This window comes from Idiotropiscis lumnitzeri, chromosome 3 (assembly GCF_059441095.1).
Source record: "Idiotropiscis lumnitzeri isolate Australia: NSW breed Sydney's pygmy pipehorse chromosome 3, RoL_Ilum_1.0, whole genome shotgun sequence".
Lineage (NCBI taxonomy): Eukaryota > Metazoa > Chordata > Actinopteri > Syngnathiformes > Syngnathidae > Idiotropiscis > Idiotropiscis lumnitzeri.
The window spans coordinates 29892369-29914084 of NC_142393.1; the positions used below are offsets into that span (position 1 = coordinate 29892369).

Sequence of the window (21716 nt, forward strand, 5' to 3'; positions counted from 1 at the left end):
GTATGAGGTATTCTTATAATGTACAATAATTCTTTGTTTGATTTTTTTTAAGGAAGTGAAATCAACTTCCACAACCAACAATATTGAGAAAACTAGAACATAGTTATATTGACTAGATTAACTTAAAATTTTGAGTTTAAACAAGCTCTATTTGAGCTAAGTTCCGCTTTCAAGGCAGCTGTTGGGCATTATTTGAAGTAGAACAGGTGTGAAATGTTTTATGGTGATTTAATCTCCTATTTATTGATTAAATGACTGCTGAAAAAGGCAGGAAACAGAATGAATTCTGAAGTCTTTCAGGCATATTACCTGCTCAGATTCAGCCAAATGCTTGGAAATTAATTGGATGGCACTTCACAATGCAGATGGAGAATGACCCAAAACATCCAGTGAAAGCAACTGAAGAGGCTTTAAAGGCAAAGAAATGGAATGTTAAGCAATGGTCAAGTCAATCACCTGACATGAATTCGATTGAACATGCATTTTACTTGCTCAAGAATAAAATGAAAAGCAAATGCCCAAAGAACAAGCAGGAACTGAACACAGTTGCAGTAGAGGCCTGGCTGAGCATCAAGGGGGACAAAGCTCAGTGTCTCTTGATGTCCAGGGGTTCGAGATTTCAGGCTGTCCTGGATTCCAAAGGGTTTGCAAAAAGTAATTGAAAAGTGAGAGTTTTATTTATGATTATGTTAATTTGTCCAATTGGTTTTGGTCTCAACAAGGTGGCGACACATCTAATATCCGTGTTGTAATGTTCACACCGTTCACCTGATTTGTATATAAATAATGCCCTCGAGCTCAGAGTCTACACTTAAAGCACATCTTAATTGTTTCATTTTAAATCATTTGTGGTTGAACAGAGCTATGTTGACGAAAACTGGAAAACTGCGTCAATGTCGAAATGTTTAAATTGACTTGACTGTAAAGCTATCGTAAAAGCCTCCAATGAAGTGTATCTAATGGCCATGTTTGATTAAAGAAACACTCCCCTCTGCTGTCAACGTAAAAACGACGCTGCAAGGTATTCTGCGGATAGCTCCAGAGACGTTCAGGATTGTAAGTAAAAGACGCTACCTTAAAACTTCACCATTTGTGAATCTCCACATAAAGTAGTTTTCAATAATGATGTCCTGTTAATTGGGACAAGCAAAGCTTTGTGACGCCCCATTTCAACCGTGGCTTAGGCAGGCCAGGTAAGCCCGTTTGCATCTATATTTTATTAACGTGTTTTTAACCTCCGCTGTGTCCCTCGCTGTCAATTTGAAAATATTTTTTTCGACAGGCTATGAACGCAGCTGGGAGGCGTGTTCCGCTGCTGAATCAGGAAGGTGTGAGCACTCAGCAGGTAGAGAGAGAGAGAAAGAAATAAAGAACGCGAGCGAGAGAGAGACACCTCCCTGTCAGGTTTCGCTTCTCTTGCCTGACTAACTACACAAGCAACGCTGAAGTTTAGGCAAGGTAAGAACACTCGGAACCGAGCGTCGTGTACTTTACTTTGGCGTCTATTCATCTGATGTTTTTATGGTAAAAACACAGAACAAAGTTACAGAAGTGCATTTGGCAACGTTAAAGTGTCGCGATTGTCATTGCAACTTGTTTTAAATTGTTCCAAACTTCTTTGATACAAATATTACATTACATTACATTTATATCAAAACACGGATGTGAACAAATGCGCGCAAATATTCCCTGCTGAGTGGAGCAACAAGGATCCAGACAATTCCTACTTGAATTCTCTGTATTTATGTAAATGAATTACAGGCGGTAAATTAAAGTTTAGCTAACAAATCCAGATTCGCTGCTGTCGAGCTAGAAGGCGACTGTAACTTAACTAAATAACTGCAATGAGTCATTATCGTGGCTCGCAGTTGCCAGCTAGCCCTCGCTGCAAGTGGCCTTTGCTGTCTAGTCACAGGACATAAGTTTGATTGACTAGGAGCTACAATTATCTTGCACAATAACAGCTGTTTAGGAGGATTTTGGGGGAAATGTAGTAACATTTGAAGGATGTAAAGGTAAGTCAACCCCAAAATGTACTTTACAATTCTGAGAACACTCCACAGCTCCTTCAGTGATAGACTGTTACACCCTCGCTGTACCAAAGAGAGATTTCGCCGCTCCTTCCTGCCAACTGCTGTCAGACTTCTTAACAAGAATGTTGGGTCAGGCCTACAAACGGGAGGGCATTAGTGCAATTGTGCAGTCCTAGGATGCAATATATACTACTACTGTACTTTCAGCCAATGGTGTACTTAAATATTGACCAATGAAGTATTTTGTTTACCATTACAGTATTCTTATAACAGTACTTCTATCACTGCAGTATTTCTACCATTGCAGGACGTTCACTATTACAGTACTTTTATCATTGCAGTATTTCCTATCATTGCAGTACTTTTACTATTACAGTACTTTTACCATTGCAGTACTTTTACCATTGCAGTACTTTCATCATTGCAGTATTTTTATATCATTGCAGTACTTTTACTATTACAGTACTTTTACCATTGCAGTATATTTTATCATTGCAGTACTTTTTACCATTAAAGTACTTTTATCATTGCAGTATTTTCTATCATGCAGTACTTTTCTATCATTTCAGTACTCTTACCATTACAGTACTTTTATCATTGCAATATTTTTATCATTGCAGTATTTTCAATCATTCAGTAGTTTTTATCATTACAGCGTTTCCCCCTCTGTATAATGGACAGGCATTAGGAGTGTTTCCTTACACTTATATATACGTATATACTGTGTATATTTGCATGCTTTTTATGAATGTCTGCTGCTACTGTTATACATTAACGGCTACATTACGCCGCCGACTCTGTGTGATCTATTGCTTTGCTGCTGTAACACCTCAAATTTCCCCATTGTGGGACTAATAAAAGACATCTTATCTTATCTTATCTTAAGTTCAATGCAGCTCCTCCAGTCTAAACACATCCTTCAGTTTTTGCGGTTAATATGAGGACCTGAACTTCCTGCAAAAAGGGAAAAACCGCAAAGTAGAGGTTGACTTTTAAAAAAAATAATTTAAATGTTTTTTTAGGGGTGGGGGGCGGGATAAACGCCTTTATTACGGCGTTATCTGAGATTTTGGATGTTCACTGATAAAATCCAATACTTTTTTATTTGCTGATATCGGCCTGATATCCAAGTCGAATATTGCATTGGGACAGCCCTACTAATAACTACATTAGTTTTATTTCTTGCCCTAATATTGCTTCACCATAAGACTCCTGCTGTGCATTTTAGCCAATGGTGCAATCCCGGTGGATTAATGCACTTTTAAACCTACAAAGAAGAAGCATTGTTGCCGGTAGGATTCATGTCTTAACTTTTGCTTTGCGCATCAACAAGGACCTTTGGATAGAATGCACCACAGGATTCTAGTTAAGGTATGCTGTTTTAAGACAAATTTTAACAAACACTATAATTTTATTTGCCGATGTTGGGTTGTCGTTGCCTTGTTGAGTGAGCCGTGCTTGTTAAAGGGCTGAGCGTGGTCAGCTCCCAGCTTCTGAACACAACTGTTAGTGTTTACTAGCCGCTTATCCCGCTCAACTCTGACTAACTGAACGGCACATTTGAATAATGTTATGAGTTTCCGAATAGAACGTTGTTCAAAAGCGCTGTTTGTTTATTAACTCATTGAATCCCAACGTTTTACTGGATTTTGACTAATCTTGCAAGGCCCACAGGAAATTATGTTTTAATGCTATAAAAACTTGAAGCCTACCAAAAGAACCATTAGTCTCCTCTTTCATCAGAAAAATAAGCATATTTCTATCGGTTTTCCATTTTTTTTTTTATCTGACAGCGTTAGAAAATAGCTAAATTTGGTCCAAATTCCCATTCTTGACAAAAAAATTGTCACGATCCGTGCTCCTTGTTGCAGCGGCGTGGGCGTGGTCGACGGCGCGTTGCCCGGAGACGCGGCCACGAGCGGGGCGAGCTCACGAGACGCTCAGCTGTAACTCATCACCCCATTGATTACTGACTATATAAGCCTCCGACACGCACTTCCGCGTGTCGGATTATTGCTGACCCAACTTGCTCTCGCCATTGTGCCATTGCTATAGTTTTGCCAACCTTGTTCCGTGTGTTTGTCGTGATTGATTGCTTGCTTGTTTGTTTGCTTGCTTGTTTGTTTGCTTGCTTGTTTGTTTGCTTGCTTGTTTGCGTGTTTGTTCTACAGCTACGTTTCGGCTCGCTTTCTGTTTTAGATGTTTGGACTTAACCTTACCCTTTTGAGGAAGGACATTTTCGTTTTCGGGTTTCTTGTATTGCAAGCTCCTTTTGTTAGTCGTTTTGGTTCCCCTGGGGGAAGATCTTTCCCCCAGCGTTTTTCGTTCGTGTCTACCGACGCCGGTAAATATAGTTCCTCTATTTTCCCCGACAGTCCCCCATTGTGCCTGTCGCCTGTTCATTGCCTACTGTCGGTCACAATAAACTTTGTTACCAACTCATTTTCCCTTGTCCGCTATTTAAGAATCCACCAACACCGCTTTCCAGCCCCGGCTGGGAAGCGGTCGTCACAAAAATGGAAAAAGCCCTCTTTTTTTCTTCATAAAACATGACAAAAAGTGCTTTCGATAACAAAATGACAGTTTATTTACACATAAAAAACGATTGAACTGCTGAATTGAACTACATAAAAAAGTGCGCGAGTGACTGTGTCTGTAGTTGTGTAAATCAGGGGTGGGCAAACTTTTTGATTGGTGGGCCACAATGGGTTCTAAAATTTGACAAAGGGGCCGGACCGGGGGCAGATGGATGGAGTGTTTTGGTAACCTCACCTCATTGGAGAAAAAAAATCAATTTAATTTTAAGTATGAGTGAACAAAGGCATTAAAACAATATATATCTTTAAAAAACCACAGGATTTAGAAAATAAAACATGTTCGGCGGGCCGGATTAATACGTTTAATGGGCCGCATGTGGCCCCCGGGTCGTAGTATGCCCATGCCTGTTGTAAATAGACCCCGCTTACCCCAACATACAAACTTTTTGTGTTTCTTTTTTTGCGTGTGGTAAACACTAAAACAATTGCCTTGTTGCAAGGGAACACTACGCCACATTAAGTGTTGCGCTACGCTTGCAGACCTGGCATTTTCGCTGTGGCGTGGCTTTTTTTGCTGTGGGTGTCAAATATTTTACTTTATGCTTAGACAGTGGCGCAGACTGCTGCGCTTTGCCTCACAATAATTGTCTGTGCCATCCGCGATGCGCTGGAGCAGCTGGTAATAAACAGCTGCAGGAAGTCCGCTGTTTGCTGCAGCATCTCGTGGTCCAGTGGCCGCTATGAAAGAGATATCTTTTGGCTGGTGGCCTGAACCATCCCCAATCACTTTGAGATGCACGCTGTGTAAATTACAGAAATATAAACATCCTTTCATTATCTTTACCGCTTCTCCTCACAAGGGTTGCAGGCATGCTGGAGCCCATCCCAGCAGTAGGCGGGGTACACCCTGAACTGGTTCCCAGCCAATCGCAGAACACAAAAAGACGAACAACCATCCACGCTCACAAACACACCCAGGGGCCATTCAGAGTGTCCAATCAAATTACCGTGCATGTTTTTGGAATGTGGGAGAAAACCGGAGTCCCGGAGCAAACCCACGCAGGCACGGGGAGAACATGCAAACTCCACACAGGAAGGCGAAATTGCAAATATTTTATTGCTGCAGTATGCATATTTTTTTTCACCTTTCTTTGCACCATCAATGCGAGGAGCTCTTTGGCTGCTGAATGCACAATCTGTAATTTATAAAAATATGTACAATTTCCATCAATTTTTTTTACTGTTGCTATAGACTTACAATTCCCCATCTCTCTCGCTCTCTCTCGCGCTCTCTCTCTCCCTCTCTCTCTTTTTCTCAAACCCACATACATACATACACGCATGCTGCTTACATGTATTTCTCATTTATTCGTCCAACTCACCGGAAAAAATAAAATAAGCAGCAGTGGTTTTAGCAGAGCTAGTCACTGAACCAAATGCATTTTTCTATGCATAGTTGCATACAACCAATAATGTCGATACACAAATCCGCCTATCGAGCTCACGCATCGCGCTGCACATGAGTGTAAGGGTGACTATGGTTTGAATGGGACCTTGCAAGCTATTAGCTATCACTCATGTCAAATATTCTTCTGACAAGTCAGGGTCCAAATCCGGTTTGTATTCTTCGACTTCGTTGAGAGAAAACTCAAACGAAGCGTTGTGTGGGCCGCATGAGGCACGCAGCGCCTCATTTGACGGCTGCTTGTTTTCCCGAGACTCCATCCCCTTTGTCATACTTATTGGAAGTTATTTATTTATTATTTTTTTTAATGCCCAAAAGCATTACTCTAGAGTAAATTGTTTTGATTTTCAGACCCTACTGCGACGTCTAACACGCTCCAGTTTACACACTCTTCCATAACTCTTTTCCAACACTCCTCCCCCTCAACAATCTTCTTCTGCAACGTGATCCTGGTGGACTTCTTACACCACTGCCACCTCATGGTCAATTTTATTTTATTTATTTTTTTAAACATGTTTTAAAATGCAGACACGGCTGATTTTCCGTCATAGATTGCGTCAGACCCTTCTGCACACTATGCTGTAAAAAAGAAAACAAAAACAAAAAAAAAACCAAAGACATATAATAGGGCTGGGCGATATGACCTCAAATCAATATCGCGAGAAATTGAGCAATTTTACTTCTAACGATAAATTTCCCCCCATGGACTAAAATAAAAATAAATGCAGGAAATGCATGTTGACAGTTTTTTTTAATGACCAACTGGTACATGTTACTTTCAATGAAAAATAAAAGTACAAAAATCATTCATTTGTATAAACATTCCAAATAGCTTGCTTTGCATGACTTGAACAATGTCACAAAGAAAAAGGGTCCCTCTTGCAAATAGATTGCGCCAAGATGCTGGCATGATGTAAATAATGCCAAATAAAAAAAATGCTAAATAAAATGAAAGAAAATGTCAATGCAAGCCAAATAAACAAGTGTGCATCATCGGGGAAAATGTGCTGTCTCGAGTACTCCGGTGCGCAGTCGCCACTTTTCGTCTATGGACTGCACAGTCAGGCTCAATCAGGGATCCATGTTGCGACCCGACCACAAGTCGGATGTAGATGCAAAATGCTTGACCTGTCTAAGCTCCCGGCCCGATGTAGTCCATATCGGGAAATACGGCTTTCATGAAGCGTTTAAATCCTGTGTGCGCCACTGTAACTAGAGGAGCTTTATATTTAGCTATGTGCTAGGCTATCGCGTCCACCTCTGAGACGTTCTCTCGTATGGTGTCGCCTCCGTTAATGGGCTGTTGTCACTTGTCGAACCTTGCTTCTCACTTTGAACTTTCAGCACAGCATGGTTGTGTTGTGGGTGGTGAAAAGGCTTCTGGATTTGAATCGCCAGCTACGACAGCGACGTCTGTTTTCTTTCTCAATCAGACGGGTGGAGTCACGTGACTAGAGGCATGAACAGGGGCATGAACATTGCCGCAGACAGAAAAGGCTTTTCTTTTTTTTTTTTAAACACCGAATTTACCGACATGGGCAAAATGATTTCGGTCATTGTAATAAATTTCGGTAACGGTAAATTTTCGGTTTATCGCCCAGCCCTAACGTATAATTACGTCTTTGGTAGGCAAGGCCTATGCTTCTCAAAGATGTACAAGTATGTCTTGGGAAATGAAAGAGTTAACATGGAAGAGACTGGCTGGATACAACAAGGAAGATGCTGAGTCATCGCAGCCAATCAGCTCATGGAATAAATCCACTCGTGCCACTGGAGGAAACCTTGCATTTTCAGTCAACAAATTTGTTTGGGGTTGACTTCCCCTTTAAGAGTAACGAACGTGAATGTCACTTGACTGGTTCTGCCGCCTCCTTGTTGACATCACTCACTAGTCGGTTTTTGCCGCCACAAGCCCGAACACGCAAATGACCTTAGTCCCCATTGAGCTGTCACTCTTCCAACCCGGAGCGCAGATGGCGTGGAGGGGGTGGGGGGCTGACGATGCCCACCCCCAACCACAGACGCACACATGCACACACACTACTTCATGATGACCGCAGTGTTTTTCTTCCTGCAGTTTCTGTCATTGCGAGCCACTCACTTTGCTGTCAATCATGCCTGCTAAACTCAATAATACCATAGAAAGGCCTACTGTATATACCAAAGGTGTCAAATGTATCGCCCTTGGACTGGATCAGGCCCGCAAACCAGTTTAATCCAGCCCATGAGATGATTTTAGATATAAACATAATAGGACACGACCCACTAATTAGCTGGCTATTTTCAGACCATGACTTACTAATTAGCCAAATCTTACGTTACTAACACTGCTCTCTGTATTTTTTAAATCTGATATTGCACCAGAAGTTTGAAGTCTGTTCTGCTGGGTATATAATACTAATGTCAAGTATCAATTCTGTCTATTATTATTATTATTATGATTACTATTAGTAGTAGTAGTAGTAGTAGTAGTAGTATTTGTGTTACATTTACAACAGCTGTTCCTCAGCTTACCTTTTTTTGTTGTTGTGAACCTTCATTACTTTGTAATGCACTCTTAAAGGGTGGGAATGTGCCTTAAATTGCACTTTGAGGTATTTTTCATTCTTAAAAAAATAAATAAAACGGTCTTCATTTATTTTATAAAACAGTTATGCTCATTAAATAATTTTAAGGCACCAGGCTATAAGCCGCAGTTTTCTATGTTGAAAAAAAATAGTTTACTGCATGTAGAGAACAATTTTGTACTGCCAATGCACATAAAGGTACATGAACAGATTCTTAAAACACTGCCTTTTAACACTTCAACAACTCTGCTAATTAAAATAAAACAGACCTAGGAGAAAAGAAATTGACATTTATTTAGCGTATTTTCTGAACTATAGAGCATCCCTAAAGAAAAAGAAAAAAGAAAAGCCGCACTGTTGTAATAGCCGCATGGTTCAAAATCCAGGGAAAAAGTAGCGGCTTACACTGCGGAAAATAGAGTTAACATTCAGCTCAAAATGTCTGTTAGTTAATACACTGTACCATGTGTAAAATCAGAATGTATCCTGCCTTATATTGTGTTAAACTGCGTTCTAAAATTCAACAGCCATACTTGACATTAGGAGTTTATCTGACGGTCGGCAAAAGCGTTTTAGAACAGAAATGAAGACAAAGTTGTATTTTTTCCCTTCATTCTCTCGCTATCTATCGCTATCTCTTTCTCTATCTATCTATCTATCTATTTATAGAATGCCACTTCCTCTGGTGTGATTTTTGCTTTTATTTAATCATAAAACAATGCCAAACAAAAAACGATTCGTCAAAGAACAGTAAAATGCTAAACATTTGTTTGCAATACATTTTTTACGTAAAAACTTTTTTTTTTATTTGAATATTGGATACGGGCGGCACGGTGGACTACTGGTTAGCACGATTGCCTCACAGTACAGAGGTCGTGGGTTTGATTCCGGCTCTGGCCTTCCTGTGTGGAATTTGCATGTTTTTCCCGTGCCTGCGTGGGTTTCCTCCGAGTACTCCGGTTTCCTCCCACATTCCTAAAACATGCATGGCAGGTAGATTGAACACTCTAAATTGCCCCTAGGTATGAGTGTGAGCGCGGATGGTTGTTCGTCTCTGTGTGCCCTACGATTGGCTGGCAACCAGTTCAGGGTGTACCCCGCCGACTGCCCGAAGATAGCTGGGATAGGCTCCAGCCCTTGTGAGGAGAACCGGAACAGATGATGGATGAATATTGGATGGAATAATTGCTTGACTTAAATTTTCGATAGTGATGCCCTAATTCCATGTGACATTCTTTTCTTCCTTCCTCTGAATTTGCTTTCCTCCCTTGTTCAGATGAACTTCCACTTGTGGCCTCTCTCTTGCGCACAACCTTACTACCATCACATGTGATCAGACTTCTTCCAAATGCCACCTCTCATCAAACGATGTGTGTTTTATTCCACAGTTAATCATGAGGTGGCTCGCTCCTTCCCATGGTCTCTTGCTGACCTTCCTGTGTGTGGTGGTCCAGGGTGGGACCATCTCAGCTTTCAGGATTTGTGCCTACAATGTGCAGAAGCTTGACTCTCAGAAGACATCAAACAATAGAGTGCTGCACACACTGACACGGGTACCTACCACATACATTCATACAAACACACACACACACGCACCCCGTCTTGCACTCTTAATATTTATGTGCTGAAAAGTGTGCATACGTTTAGATCGCTTCCCAGTGTGAGATCACACTCCTCCAGGAAGTGATGGCTTCTGATGGCTCCTCTGCCAAAACTCTGCTGGCGTCACTCAACAGGTACAGTGGAAGGTACTGATTTAAGCTAAACTCACTTGGGCTTTGACTTAGTGTTGTCACGTTCCTTTCAATCAGTCAGGGGTGTGAGCCTGTGTACGCGGGCCTAACTGTCCATGTCAACATTTATTTCGCAAATGAGGGACTCTAGACACACAGCACTTCTGTATTTTGCTTATGGTGGTGTTTTAAATTCAGGGTGGCGGGTAAAAAAAATGATGACAAGGACACAGTCATTCAACTTGTCTGCTGGAATTACTTTGTGTTTGTATAAATGATGTATTAGATTGAGAATTAGAACAATGATGCTGCGTTCAGACCGAACACAAGTTGAGCTATTCTCGCGACGTGATTACATATAAAGTGAACGCAATATGAGCAGATAGGTGTGAATCTCTGCCGGGTGTCACAGATGACGCGTTTGAGGTGACATGAGTGGGTGCAAGTACGTTCGCTCAAGTATAGGAACACGTACATCTTGTCACAAGAGCCAGTCTGACCAGTACTGACTACGTCACACACACACGTCAAATACAGACTTCATGTGTATGTCCCTGCAAAGTAGCATGGAGACACGATTGAGAATGGGGAGCGAGGAACATGGTGTATTTTTTAAGTGTAATTACCTGTTTACAGCTGTTGACTGGTGAAGCAACATAGTTTAGGCATTTAGCATGAGCCAAAGTTTCTAGGTCATTGGAAAATTTATTCAAAATCAAATTAGAGTCCAATCGCTGAACGTAGAAGGCGGCACACCGTAATGTTAACTGGAAGAGCTCTAGTTTTTAAAAGAAAGTAAAACTTATGATGCCATTTTTACCTGAAAATAATATCAGCACCGAAATATTAAGTATATCTATTACACAACTCCAGGTTATCACATATCGAATGGCAGAGGTTATTTTTCCGTCAGACGGCATCCCAGGTACTTGCAACTTATTAACAGATAAAACAGTTATCCCTTCTGACCTTGCAACCAGAAATGCTTAATGAGTCGCTGTTCGTGTAGTCAATTAGGTCCTCATGAGTTCTGTCAGAATACAGCAAAGTTTAGAGTCAGGCTTTCAGACCGACAAGGTGCTTGTAGTGACCCTTAACCTTGCAGTGATGTCATGTCTGCTTTCTGACCCTCAACAGGGAAGATCAAAGGTATGATGGACTCTCCCAGCATGCGTCGTCGAAGCTTTCGCAATAGCCTCATAATCCAATCTACTAATCTGATTGGCTGCGATTGCATTAATCACATGGCCTGCCTATGCATCACATCGGCTGACTTTCAAGCTGTCAATCGAGTGTTATGACGTACAGCTAGACATCACATATGATATATTTAATTGATACTTTTTCACATTAGAACGTTAAAAAAATGTGTGTGCGTGTGTGTGTCTGTCTGTCTGAGTATCCTTTTTAAATTTCAATTATTATTATTATTATTATCATCATTATTATTAGGGATGCACAATATATTTTTTTCAAGCCAATACCTTTTTTTCCGGCTGATAGATTCCTGTTTTTCAACACTGATAATCATAACTGTTTCATCTTTGAAATTTTCTGTTATCTGTTGTTTGTGCACACCTGGAGGAAAGAAATACAAAAGACTTGTCCGAGTCAAATGTAGTCATAGGTAGAGATTTCCAAATATATTTTGAGGACCAGTGGTTGCAGTTTTCTGACATATTAAGCGACGAATGTTTTTTTTTTTTTTTTTTTTTTTTTTTTGTTTTTTTTTTTAACATGGCGTGCCGGTGTCCTCGGTTAATTGAAAATATGTACTTTTCGTCCTCCGGCCTCCATCCAAAAGAAATAGCCCTCTGTAATGTATTAAAAAAAAAAAAAATCAAGAATCGAATCGTGACTCTAAAATAGAAAACCAAATAGAATTGAGGACTTGGAGAATCGTGACACCCTAAAAACATGTATAATCATGGGTGAACAAAAGGCATTCACTTTGAAGATTGTCACTTTTCGACGCTGAGTGAAGTTGATGTGCTTTAGTTTGCGGGGCGCTGACGCATCAAATATGGCAGTCTCGCTCACGGCCAAAAATATAGACTATATCAGGGTGGCGATATTTTGATTACCAAAAAAAGAGGAAACTCAGCCCGGCATCGAGATATTGAAATGAGACTCAAAGATGCCATGCATTGGAACATAACATATTTAAGGTAGAGCTGTGCATATTGAAAAAACATGCAATATGCGATATGGGTGTTGCATATCTTGATATTTGTAATATTCAAAATGTACCTAAAGAAATGACATCTTTACTCTCTCATGAAGGAATTTTTTTTCATGTGGGAAAAATATAAATGTATTTTCACCTTCCGAGTTTTCACGACCATAAGGCGTATTAAAGTAATGTTAAAAATATTATACAATAATAATAATAATTTTTTAATTATTTAATTAATAATAAAAATATTAAGTATTGAAAGGCACAGTCTCAGTTACTGGTGCTATTTCTTGATTTAATACATACAAAATGCGCACCGTATTATTGGGCGCAACATACGATAACATGCATGCACACTAAAGCGTACGTGTTTTTAAAAAGGTAGTGAGAGCAAAACTGAGGTTGATTGTACTTAATGAAGTTTTAATGTGTCATTATCAACACGTCAATATTGGTTCGGTATATCTTATATGTTTTATACTCTCCATGCTTATAAACATCTTTTCGAAGTGTAATCTGAAGATCATGACGACAATACATAGACTTTGCCCAAGGTGGAGTGGTGTTTCCAAGACAAAGAATTAAAAAAAAAAAACAGCACAGAGTTGAGAGACGCCTGCTGGAGTGGCGAGGTTGATGGATATTGTTTGAACCGATACCACTAAGATTTAGTCCCATACTTTACACATTGATTCCTTCGATCATTAAGTTACTACAAAGGAAATCTGTAATGGTATCGATGAGTAAACTCACACAAGCAGCAGAGCAGCTTTTTGTGCTGCAATCAAAGTGAATACAGCAGGTATATATTGACTGGTAGCGGCAAAATCTTTTAGTTGTGGCCTAAAGTCATTTGTGGAGGCCCGCCACAGGTAAATGTATATGTGGGAAACACAGAGTCTTATTTCACGTAGCCAATGACGTCACTGATCGATCGGTGAATTCAAGATATTACGTCCAATGACAAAATGTGAAAAAAATTGCAAACTAGCACTAACAGCGAAATTTGGCTTCACTAGATGTTCATCTTAATTCTTGGATTTATTATTTTTTTTCGCTGAGATTTTTTTTTTAGTATTATTTGATTTATTGTCATTATTTTTAATATTGTCCAAATAATTTTATTTGGTCAATAATTATTGTGCATCCCTAATTATTTTTATTTTATTATTAGTAGTACTAATGGTATTATCTTTATCATTATCATCATTGATAGTTGGCTTCATTTAACCATGCCTTCATCTAACAAGCTCACTAACAGCAGGCATTTTGATTCTACTCATTGATTGATTGGTGAAAGTGCTTGACCTGTAATTGGTAGATGCAGCGCTTGCATGTGTGATTGTCTCTAGGACAAAATGCGGACTGTCATAACATGGCAAGGTGGGGTTGGGAATGTTTATGGGTGTGATGGATGTGTGTTGTTTATGACAAAGTATCATGTGATCAGTGGTTCTCAAACTGGGTTATAAGGCACTCCGTGTGTCCATGAGCCATAACTTAGGGGTTTGCAAAGTCATTGAAATTTTGTGAATAAAAGTACATACCTACTTACTGGTGATCAGTGAAAAACAAACCAATCACAGCTTTGGTCCCGTTACCGCCACCTACTGTACAGTAAGCGCACTGCGTTTACATATATTATCAATGGAAGTAAGCTCGCTTGTATTCAACAAGCTCACAAGAGTCTTGAAGATAAATAATACCAGATTTAACAGAGAACTGAAACAATAAAGGTTTATATGCAAATAAATCTAAATGCTGAAAATATTAAACTCAAAGATTGTCGATTTGTGTTGTCATTGCAAAGTGAAGCGACGTCATCTAGTTCCACCTGCTTAGCCAATCGCTGCCGGCCATCACAGTCCCCGCAGAGGTCCAATTAGGAATACTCACTCTCAAACGTACAGGTAGTCCTCGACTCGGGAACACAGTGGGTTCCGAGAGGCTGTTTGTAAGTCAAACTGACCCACATTAAATTTTGTTTTAAAAATTATTTTTTTAAAGAAGAAAAAAGAAATATCAAATAAATCATGTACAGTATATATTGTCTACATATATACTGTATCAACATAAATGAAAAAACATTTAATGCAATTTTTGTACAATCCAGTATATCATAACAGAAGGAAAAATACACTTAGACACCCCTCTTCCTCTTGTCGTAGATGATACCATATAACAGTAGAACGAATACGTGTTGATACTTCGTGACCCTCAAAAATTGTCAACCCTCCTTTTATCCTTGAAAAGGCAGCTGCATACGACTTGGTCTCAAGCTTCTTTTTGGGATGTGGTTCATCTTCAGTCTCCTCTTGCTGCTCCTCTTGATGCTGCAACTCCAACTCCATCAGGTCTCCCTTTGGTCAATTCTTGCATGTGCGATTCCAAAGGGTCTTCATAATCCTTGTACTCTAAATTGAACTGTAGGTGTTTGCTGATTTGACAAGTTTGGGAACCACCTTCTCTTGGTTGGAACTCTCTTCTTCTTGGTTGTAATCCTGGAGGTTGTTCACAAGCTGTGGTGACAAGCACTTCCACACTTCATTCATGTTCGATTGCTTACCCTCACTCCACGAAGCATCGATGTTCTTGAGGCAGTCAGTGATGTTGGCCTTCCAGAATTTGCGTAGCGTTTTCTCTGTAATCTCCTGCTGACCGCTTTCAATGCCAGTTTGGGGGTTCGGCTTGTGTATTAACGCTTGAATGTGGCAATTTAACTTTGGGGGCGGGGGGAATACACCACCTTCCCATCTGAGTGAAAGTCATCCAGGTGAGGTGGATGCTCTGGGGTATTGTCGAGAAACAAAAGAAACTTGAAAGGGAGCCCATTCTCACGACAATACTACCTTCCGGGATATCGTGATAGTAAAACCAATCCTGAAACAACACAATCTCACCCATGCCTTGTTGCTCATCCAGATCGTGGCTAGTGAACTCCTGGCCACGTTCTTGAGAGCATGTTGGTTTTGCAGTGTAGTACACCAGGAGAGGTTTCATCTTAAAGTCTCCAGATATATTTACACCAAGCATCAGAGTGAGTCTATACTTTGCTGCCTTGTACGCTGGCATACTCTTCTCTTCTCGACTGATGTAGGGACGGGTTGCCATCTTCTTCTAAAAGAAACTGGTTTCGTCTGGGTAGCATGTCCTTCAGCACAGCTGCGGAAAAGGGGAACTACAGTACCATAATGTATGGTACGCGCTTAAAAATATGAACTTGCAAACACAATATGGCATTTTCTGACATAGTCAGCCTAAGTTAAGGACTACCTGTATAGTCAATAATGCAGAAACCGCCGTGAACTAACACGCACGATACAGGTGAGGCGTGATCCTGTGAGTCGTCAGCAAAACAGGCATTGGTTAGTGACGGACTGAGAGGTCTGCCAGTACTTGACCCGGTTAGTGACGATTACACTGACGGACAAGAACCCACCTCAATCAGTGCCATTTTGTTTCTCGTCAGTCATCAGCAAAATGGGTGTCCGTCAGTGACGGACTGACAAATTTTCTGTCAGTATTGTCGGAATGACCACCTTTGGAAAAAACCTTGAGAAGACACCACAGCTCAGGGTCGAAATATGAGTGAAAACTCATGAAACTCTGCACATACATCAGGCCTTGCAAAAACAAACAAAAAAAGTATATTAGAAGTTCATTGTGCTACTCCCCACTCATGAATATTTCCCCATGTTGGCAACAGCCAATTGATGTCAAGAATGCTATTTCCACATCACACACATGAACCATCAGTCCAAAAGGAATATTCAATAGTCACATTTTCCATTTCAAAATTTAGATTTATAGAATTATTTGTCTAAAATACATTTTTAAAGAGACACTGTGTAGAAATTTGTGATTTTACAATGATCAGTCATTTTGGAATCCCATTATTCATTTGAATTAGATATATATGTATAGATAGATAGCCTGAAGAAAATAAGTATTTGAACACCCTGCTATATTGCAAGTTCTCCCACTTAGAAATCTTGGAGGGGTCTGAAATTTTCATCGCGGGTGCATGTCCACTGTGAGAGAGATAATCTAAATAGAAAAATCCAGAAATCACAATGTATCATTTTTTTAACTATTAATTTGTGTGATTATATAAAAGATTATTTTTCAAGACGCATCAAATTATTTTTAAAAGGTATCTGTGGAGAAACGCACACATCAACAAATATGTTTGTGTTAGTGATTGATTGCGTGAGACTCTCATGAGGGTTTATGCTGAGTACTTATAATTTTGTTTCTGTGTGTGTGTGTTTGTGTTGTTTGGAGGTATGATGGTTACCACTACAGTTCTGTGTCCAGCCCTAGTCTAGGAAAGTCTCCCAAAGACCTACTGAAGTATGTCTTTATATACAGGTGAGACATCATCTCCGTTTCCCATAAAACAACTCCTCATGTTTTGACCTTCGCTTACTTACTTCCTCACAATCACATTACTCAATTCACAAAAAAATGGAGATGTATGCGTTTGTGTTTTAACTCTTCAGTTTGCTGCTCATGTTTCGTTGTCAGGACAGAGACAGTGCATATACTGGGTCAACATCAGTACCAAGACCAGAAACAGTTTGCCACACCCCCATTTGCCATTTATGTCCACAGCAACAAAACTGGTAAGCAAACAACCCATGAACCTTTTTCATGGTGTTGTGGTTTTTTTTTGACAACCGCTTTTATCGGCAGCTATCAAGAATTTTGTTCTGGTTGGGCTGCGCACGGACCCAAGCAGGGCTGTCCAGGAGATTGACCACCTGTACGATGTCTTCAAGCAAGTGCAGAACAAATGGAATGACAAGGTGATAATCACGCTTACTTTCTGACCACCTCTCTACTGCTGAATGAATTTACACCTTCATCCCCTGGCAAAAATCATTTACCGTAAATGTTTCAAATGTTCCACAAAATAATTTTCATTCACACCATACTGAATTTACAAAACACAAAAAAAGCAAGAAAGAAAATTGGGTAACACGTTATTTGAAGTTTGTTCATAATCATGACATGACACCTGTCATGAACATGAATGAATCCTTATGACCAATTTCATTAAGTGTCATTTGGTAAATTATGCAAAGTTGACCAATGTATCAAATGTGACATCATTTACCAAATGACACTAAATGACATACATTTTGTATCCAAAGTCTCATAAATTACCGAATGACACTTAATGACATCTGCCACAAGGATTCATTCATGTTCAAAAAGCACATGCTGCACCGCGATGCAGAATGTTTAAAAAGCTGACCTTCTTGTCTTTCCTATCCGAAATTGAAGTCCACTTGCACTGCGACGCTGGCAACTTCATGATTTGGCTGCCAGCAGTAGCAGACACAAACGTATTCAACTGCTTGGGCGGCGACAGGCGCACGCAGCATGAAGCCGCATGTCTGGACACGAAGAAGCTGACTCTGTCTGTTTAGTAGTTTTCGGACATTTGGCTACGCTAATATTTTGTTAAGTCTCAGGCGGCGGCCGGGCATGGATGTTTCCCCCTACTGCTAACTCTAATCTCGTTGCACACTTGAGTACAATGACAATAAAGGGATTTCTAATTTCTAATTCTAATTCTAACAATAATTACTGCGGTGGTAGTAACTGCACTGCTCAAGCCAGCAATTAGCTTTCAGACGCTAAACGGACAAGGTTAGCAGGACCAAATCAGCTTCTTCTGTTATTGGTGTATGAGTCTAGAGTGCGCTCTTGTGGATGTGTCTGAAATGGCGCTTACTAAAAGTCGCTTCAGAGTGTAAGTCGCAGGACCACCCAACCTGTGAAAAAAAGTATGACTTGTAGTCTGTAAAATACAGTGTTTATTATTATTTTTGCTAAAACAGTCATTTAAGTTGAAACAACTTTAACATGTAAATTATTTGCATTTATAGCAACAATGTTAGTTAGCACAACAAAGCAAGTTGTTTGTGCCAAAAGAATTTGATGAGTTGCTTTTACCGATATCTTTAAGTTGGGCGACAGACAATACAAGAAACAATTGGCTCTGGAAACTAACTAACTATATGAAATGCTTTTCGTAACAGCAAAACCTAAAGCATTTTATTGATTTGTCAAACTAAAAATGTAATTGAAGTATGTTGCATTGCAATTTTGAACAACATAAACGATGCTTGCTAAATAATTTTCCAGAACCGCCCCAACACATCATCATCCTGACATGGATCATCATATGGGAAAACTTCACGTGGGCTTCGTTACTGTCGTATGAACGACAAATGACGTACAAATGTTTGATATCTGACGCGGTTACCTTGGAAATGTGACAAGATGTACATTCCTAACTTAGCTCTGGGACTTTGGTGAACTCTGGTTCAATTTGACATAATACTCGACAGAAGTGCCGAAATATCTCTCGTGCTAAACCCAACCTTTACGATTACTGCATCACTTCTCGCGGAACACATGTGAAACCATCATGACACCATCTAACTCGCCAACACACGGCTAAAAACACCCAAGAATGCCAAAGAGAAAAACATATTGGTCTATTCTGAAGGAGCCTTCTATGAGCCTTGATCGAAATCTTCTTCGACATTTGTGCAAGGGTCTCAAATATGCCGTCTGTGGAAAGCACGTTTTCAACCTGAGGCAACTGGAGCAGTTTGCTCACAGAAGGGAGCCCGAAACACTACTGAGAGGTGAAGAAGTTGCAGTGAATTTTACATAAATTGTTTGCAGTGATTCCTTCAAAAAGTTGAGAATTTTTTTTTCAGGCCCGTTTGCTGAGTTCATCTGAGTCATCTCTGATTTTCAGTGGTTAATTTTCATGAAGTGTTTCTTTTTCTTTCCAATTGTCACATTTAAGTCGTTTCCCTGACTGCTGTTTTTTTTTTTTTCATAAACAGAGGGATACCATCAATTTTGTCACTTTGTGTACTGTGTAATTTGCCGAATCCACTCATTGGGCTTATATAAACGGAACATCAAACATAGTCAGAAAAGCACTGACACACTCGCACAAAACTGACATGACTGTATTGGCAAGATGCCGTTTCAGCCAGTGACCACACAAGTGCCTCTATGTACAGCAGGTAGCCATCCCACATGTAAATTTGTATGCGTGTGTGTGTGCGCGTTTGTAGAATGTGATGTTCTTGGGAAATTTTCATGCTGGCTGCGCTTACATGACGCGCCGCGACAAGAAGAACATCCGACTGTTCACCAACAATAGCTTCTTCTGGCTCATCGGAGACAAAACGGACACAACCATCACGGACGAGACAAGCTGCGCATATGATCGGTAAGTGTGTGTGTGTGTGTGTGCGTGCATGTGCGTGCATGTTGAACTCATGTTTGATATGTGGTGTTGCATCTCGTACTGTAGGATCGTCGTGCACGGGAAGACTTTCCTGAAATCCATAATGCCATTTTCCGCCAAAATCTTCAACTTTGCTCAAGACTTCAAACTGACCAGGACGACAGTAATGCACACTTCTGTTGTTGTCACATGTCCTTGTCTAATGTTTGCGTATTTATTGACAATATGAAAGCTTTTTTTGCATACATTTGGCAAAAAAATATTAAGTTAACCACTGTATGAAAACAAACTTAACCAGCCCTCCCTTTGAAGATGCCTGTCACATTACAGAAGCAAAATGAAATTGTGGTCATTTGCACGCTCCTCATTAACCGTGTATTCAGCAAAATGCTGTTGTTTTGAGCAGTCTGTATTTGCTCCATTGAAATGCGTTTACTGTAACGAATGCAGTCGACATTATTGCATAGTGTTGTATTACCTTTTTGCTATGTCAGATTTCACCCTTCTGTATTGACGCGCCGAAAAAGCAAAAGCAAGTGTCATTTCACTTGGCTGTCGTTGATTCTTGCTTACTGAGTCTGGTGTTTTTCCTTCCAGGCTCTGCAGATAAGCGAGCACTATCCCGTGGAGGTGAGGCTGAAGAGTTCCGCCCCGCTCCTCCAGACAATCCCCCACCTGCTAGTGCTTATCATCGCCCTCTGCTGCTTTCTGTCGTCTCTTTAAATTCCCCTTTCCTTTTATCATATTAATGACATCCTTACGGGAGATCTTGGAGCACGTGACCACAACCGCTAAGTGCGCCGGCATTGTATCATCCTCTTGTCAGAATTGTTCCGGGCCGAGTAAAGTCCTGATTGTATGCGACATAAACATCAACGCCTTAGGAGAGGATGCGGTTTTGTCTCAATGTGGAGAAAATGTTATTTTTTTTTTTTTCCCCAAAACCGTGTTGATGCGCTACTGTTCTCAAGAACACCACTTTGAAATATATATATTTTGAAAATGTCACTAAATAAATGCGCAATTTAGTCGTAACCTTTTCTAACACTTTTGGAGGTCTTTGTCTGTTTTAGTTAAAATAATGCACCAAAAATGTCAATAAAACCTCAAAATGTGCTTTTAATGATTTTTTTAAATCATGTTTGCCATGTTGATCTTTTTACATTATGTGAAATAAAATAATTTCTACAAATATTTTAAAATAAGTGTTCTTGTTCACGTGATGTCATTCCATTATTTTAGCGAAATGTATTTTGTATGAAATGTTGCATTTTATTTCATGTATAATTACTCATGTGCGCGGGCATGCTGGGTGCTGAGCCTGTCGCCGTGCCGTCCGCCGGCAAAAAAACAGCCAGCCCAACACCAAACCCCGCCTCCTGAGCATGCATGACACCATGGGATTTTTAATCTTTTTCTTTGGTTGAACTTTAATTTTAGGACTTCACTTTCCCTCATTTCTTTCACTCCTCCTGGTGGCCTGCGACGGCACTAAATTGCAGCTTGCAATTTCCGAAGTGCTACAGTTAGCGCGTAATTTTATTAGGAAATAAACAGAGCTTGAACAAGTCATTCAAACTTAAATTGGTACGCTCTTTTGCCTTTCATTACACACACTTATTCTCTTTCCACTCATGTGTTCCCTTCATCTAGCTCATTTGTGTCCAGTGAAGTTTCAGCTATACAGAACCTTGTGTGATTTTTATGTTAAGTAGTAACAGAAAATAAAACTTTGTCATGTGCAGATATCCAGTGTGAGTTGTGTGCGTTTAAATCAAAGTGTCAGTCACAATAAATGTAACTAAACTACTGTTGGCTTCTTCAAGCCACAATCTTTCACTCTCACTGGAGCGGTTAACAAGAGAGTGTGAAGCAGGCGGGATGAAAATCATCACCTACAAAATGGGACCATTGGCCACA

At 40.1% G+C, this 21716-nt stretch overlaps 1 protein-coding gene across 4 annotated transcripts; it reads left to right on the forward strand.

The window, feature by feature from the left end:
- The first annotated feature begins 1304 nt into the window (after positions 1 to 1304).
- Positions 1305 to 21002, forward strand: LOC148340761 (deoxyribonuclease-1-like 1). Of its 4 annotated transcripts, none has more exons than XM_088291446.1 (10): positions 1305 to 1458; positions 9991 to 10155; positions 10250 to 10350; positions 11473 to 11484; positions 16796 to 16882; positions 17039 to 17136; positions 17207 to 17319; positions 19621 to 19778; positions 19863 to 19959; positions 20394 to 21002. In XM_088291446.1, the coding sequence occupies exons 2-10, from the start codon at positions 9997 to 9999 to the stop codon at positions 20517 to 20519; spliced, it is 951 nt and encodes a 316-aa protein (XP_088147572.1). In that variant the 5' UTR covers positions 1305 to 1458; positions 9991 to 9996; the 3' UTR covers positions 20520 to 21002. The 4 variants fall into 4 exon arrangements, with proteins under 4 accessions (XP_088147572.1, XP_088147573.1, XP_088147574.1 ...); XM_088291447.1 differs by having other exon boundaries at positions 10250 to 10338; XM_088291448.1 differs by lacking the exon at positions 11473 to 11484.
- The last annotated feature ends 714 nt before the right edge of the window (positions 21003 to 21716 follow it).

What these genes read in the sequence shown, in the direction of transcription:
- LOC148340761 (XM_088291446.1), top strand. Translation starts at nt 9,997, where the DNA reads ATGAGGTGGCTCGCTCCTTCCCATGGTCTCTTGCTGACCTTCCTGTGT. An exon ending in AAGTATGTCTTTATATACAG is followed by an intron (nt 16,883 to 17,038) that starts GTGAGACATCAT and finishes TTTCGTTGTCAG; the next exon opens with GACAGAGACAGTGCATATAC. An exon ending in AGAACAAATGGAATGACAAG is followed by an intron (nt 17,320 to 19,620) that starts GTGATAATCACG and finishes GCGCGTTTGTAG; the next exon opens with AATGTGATGTTCTTGGGAAA.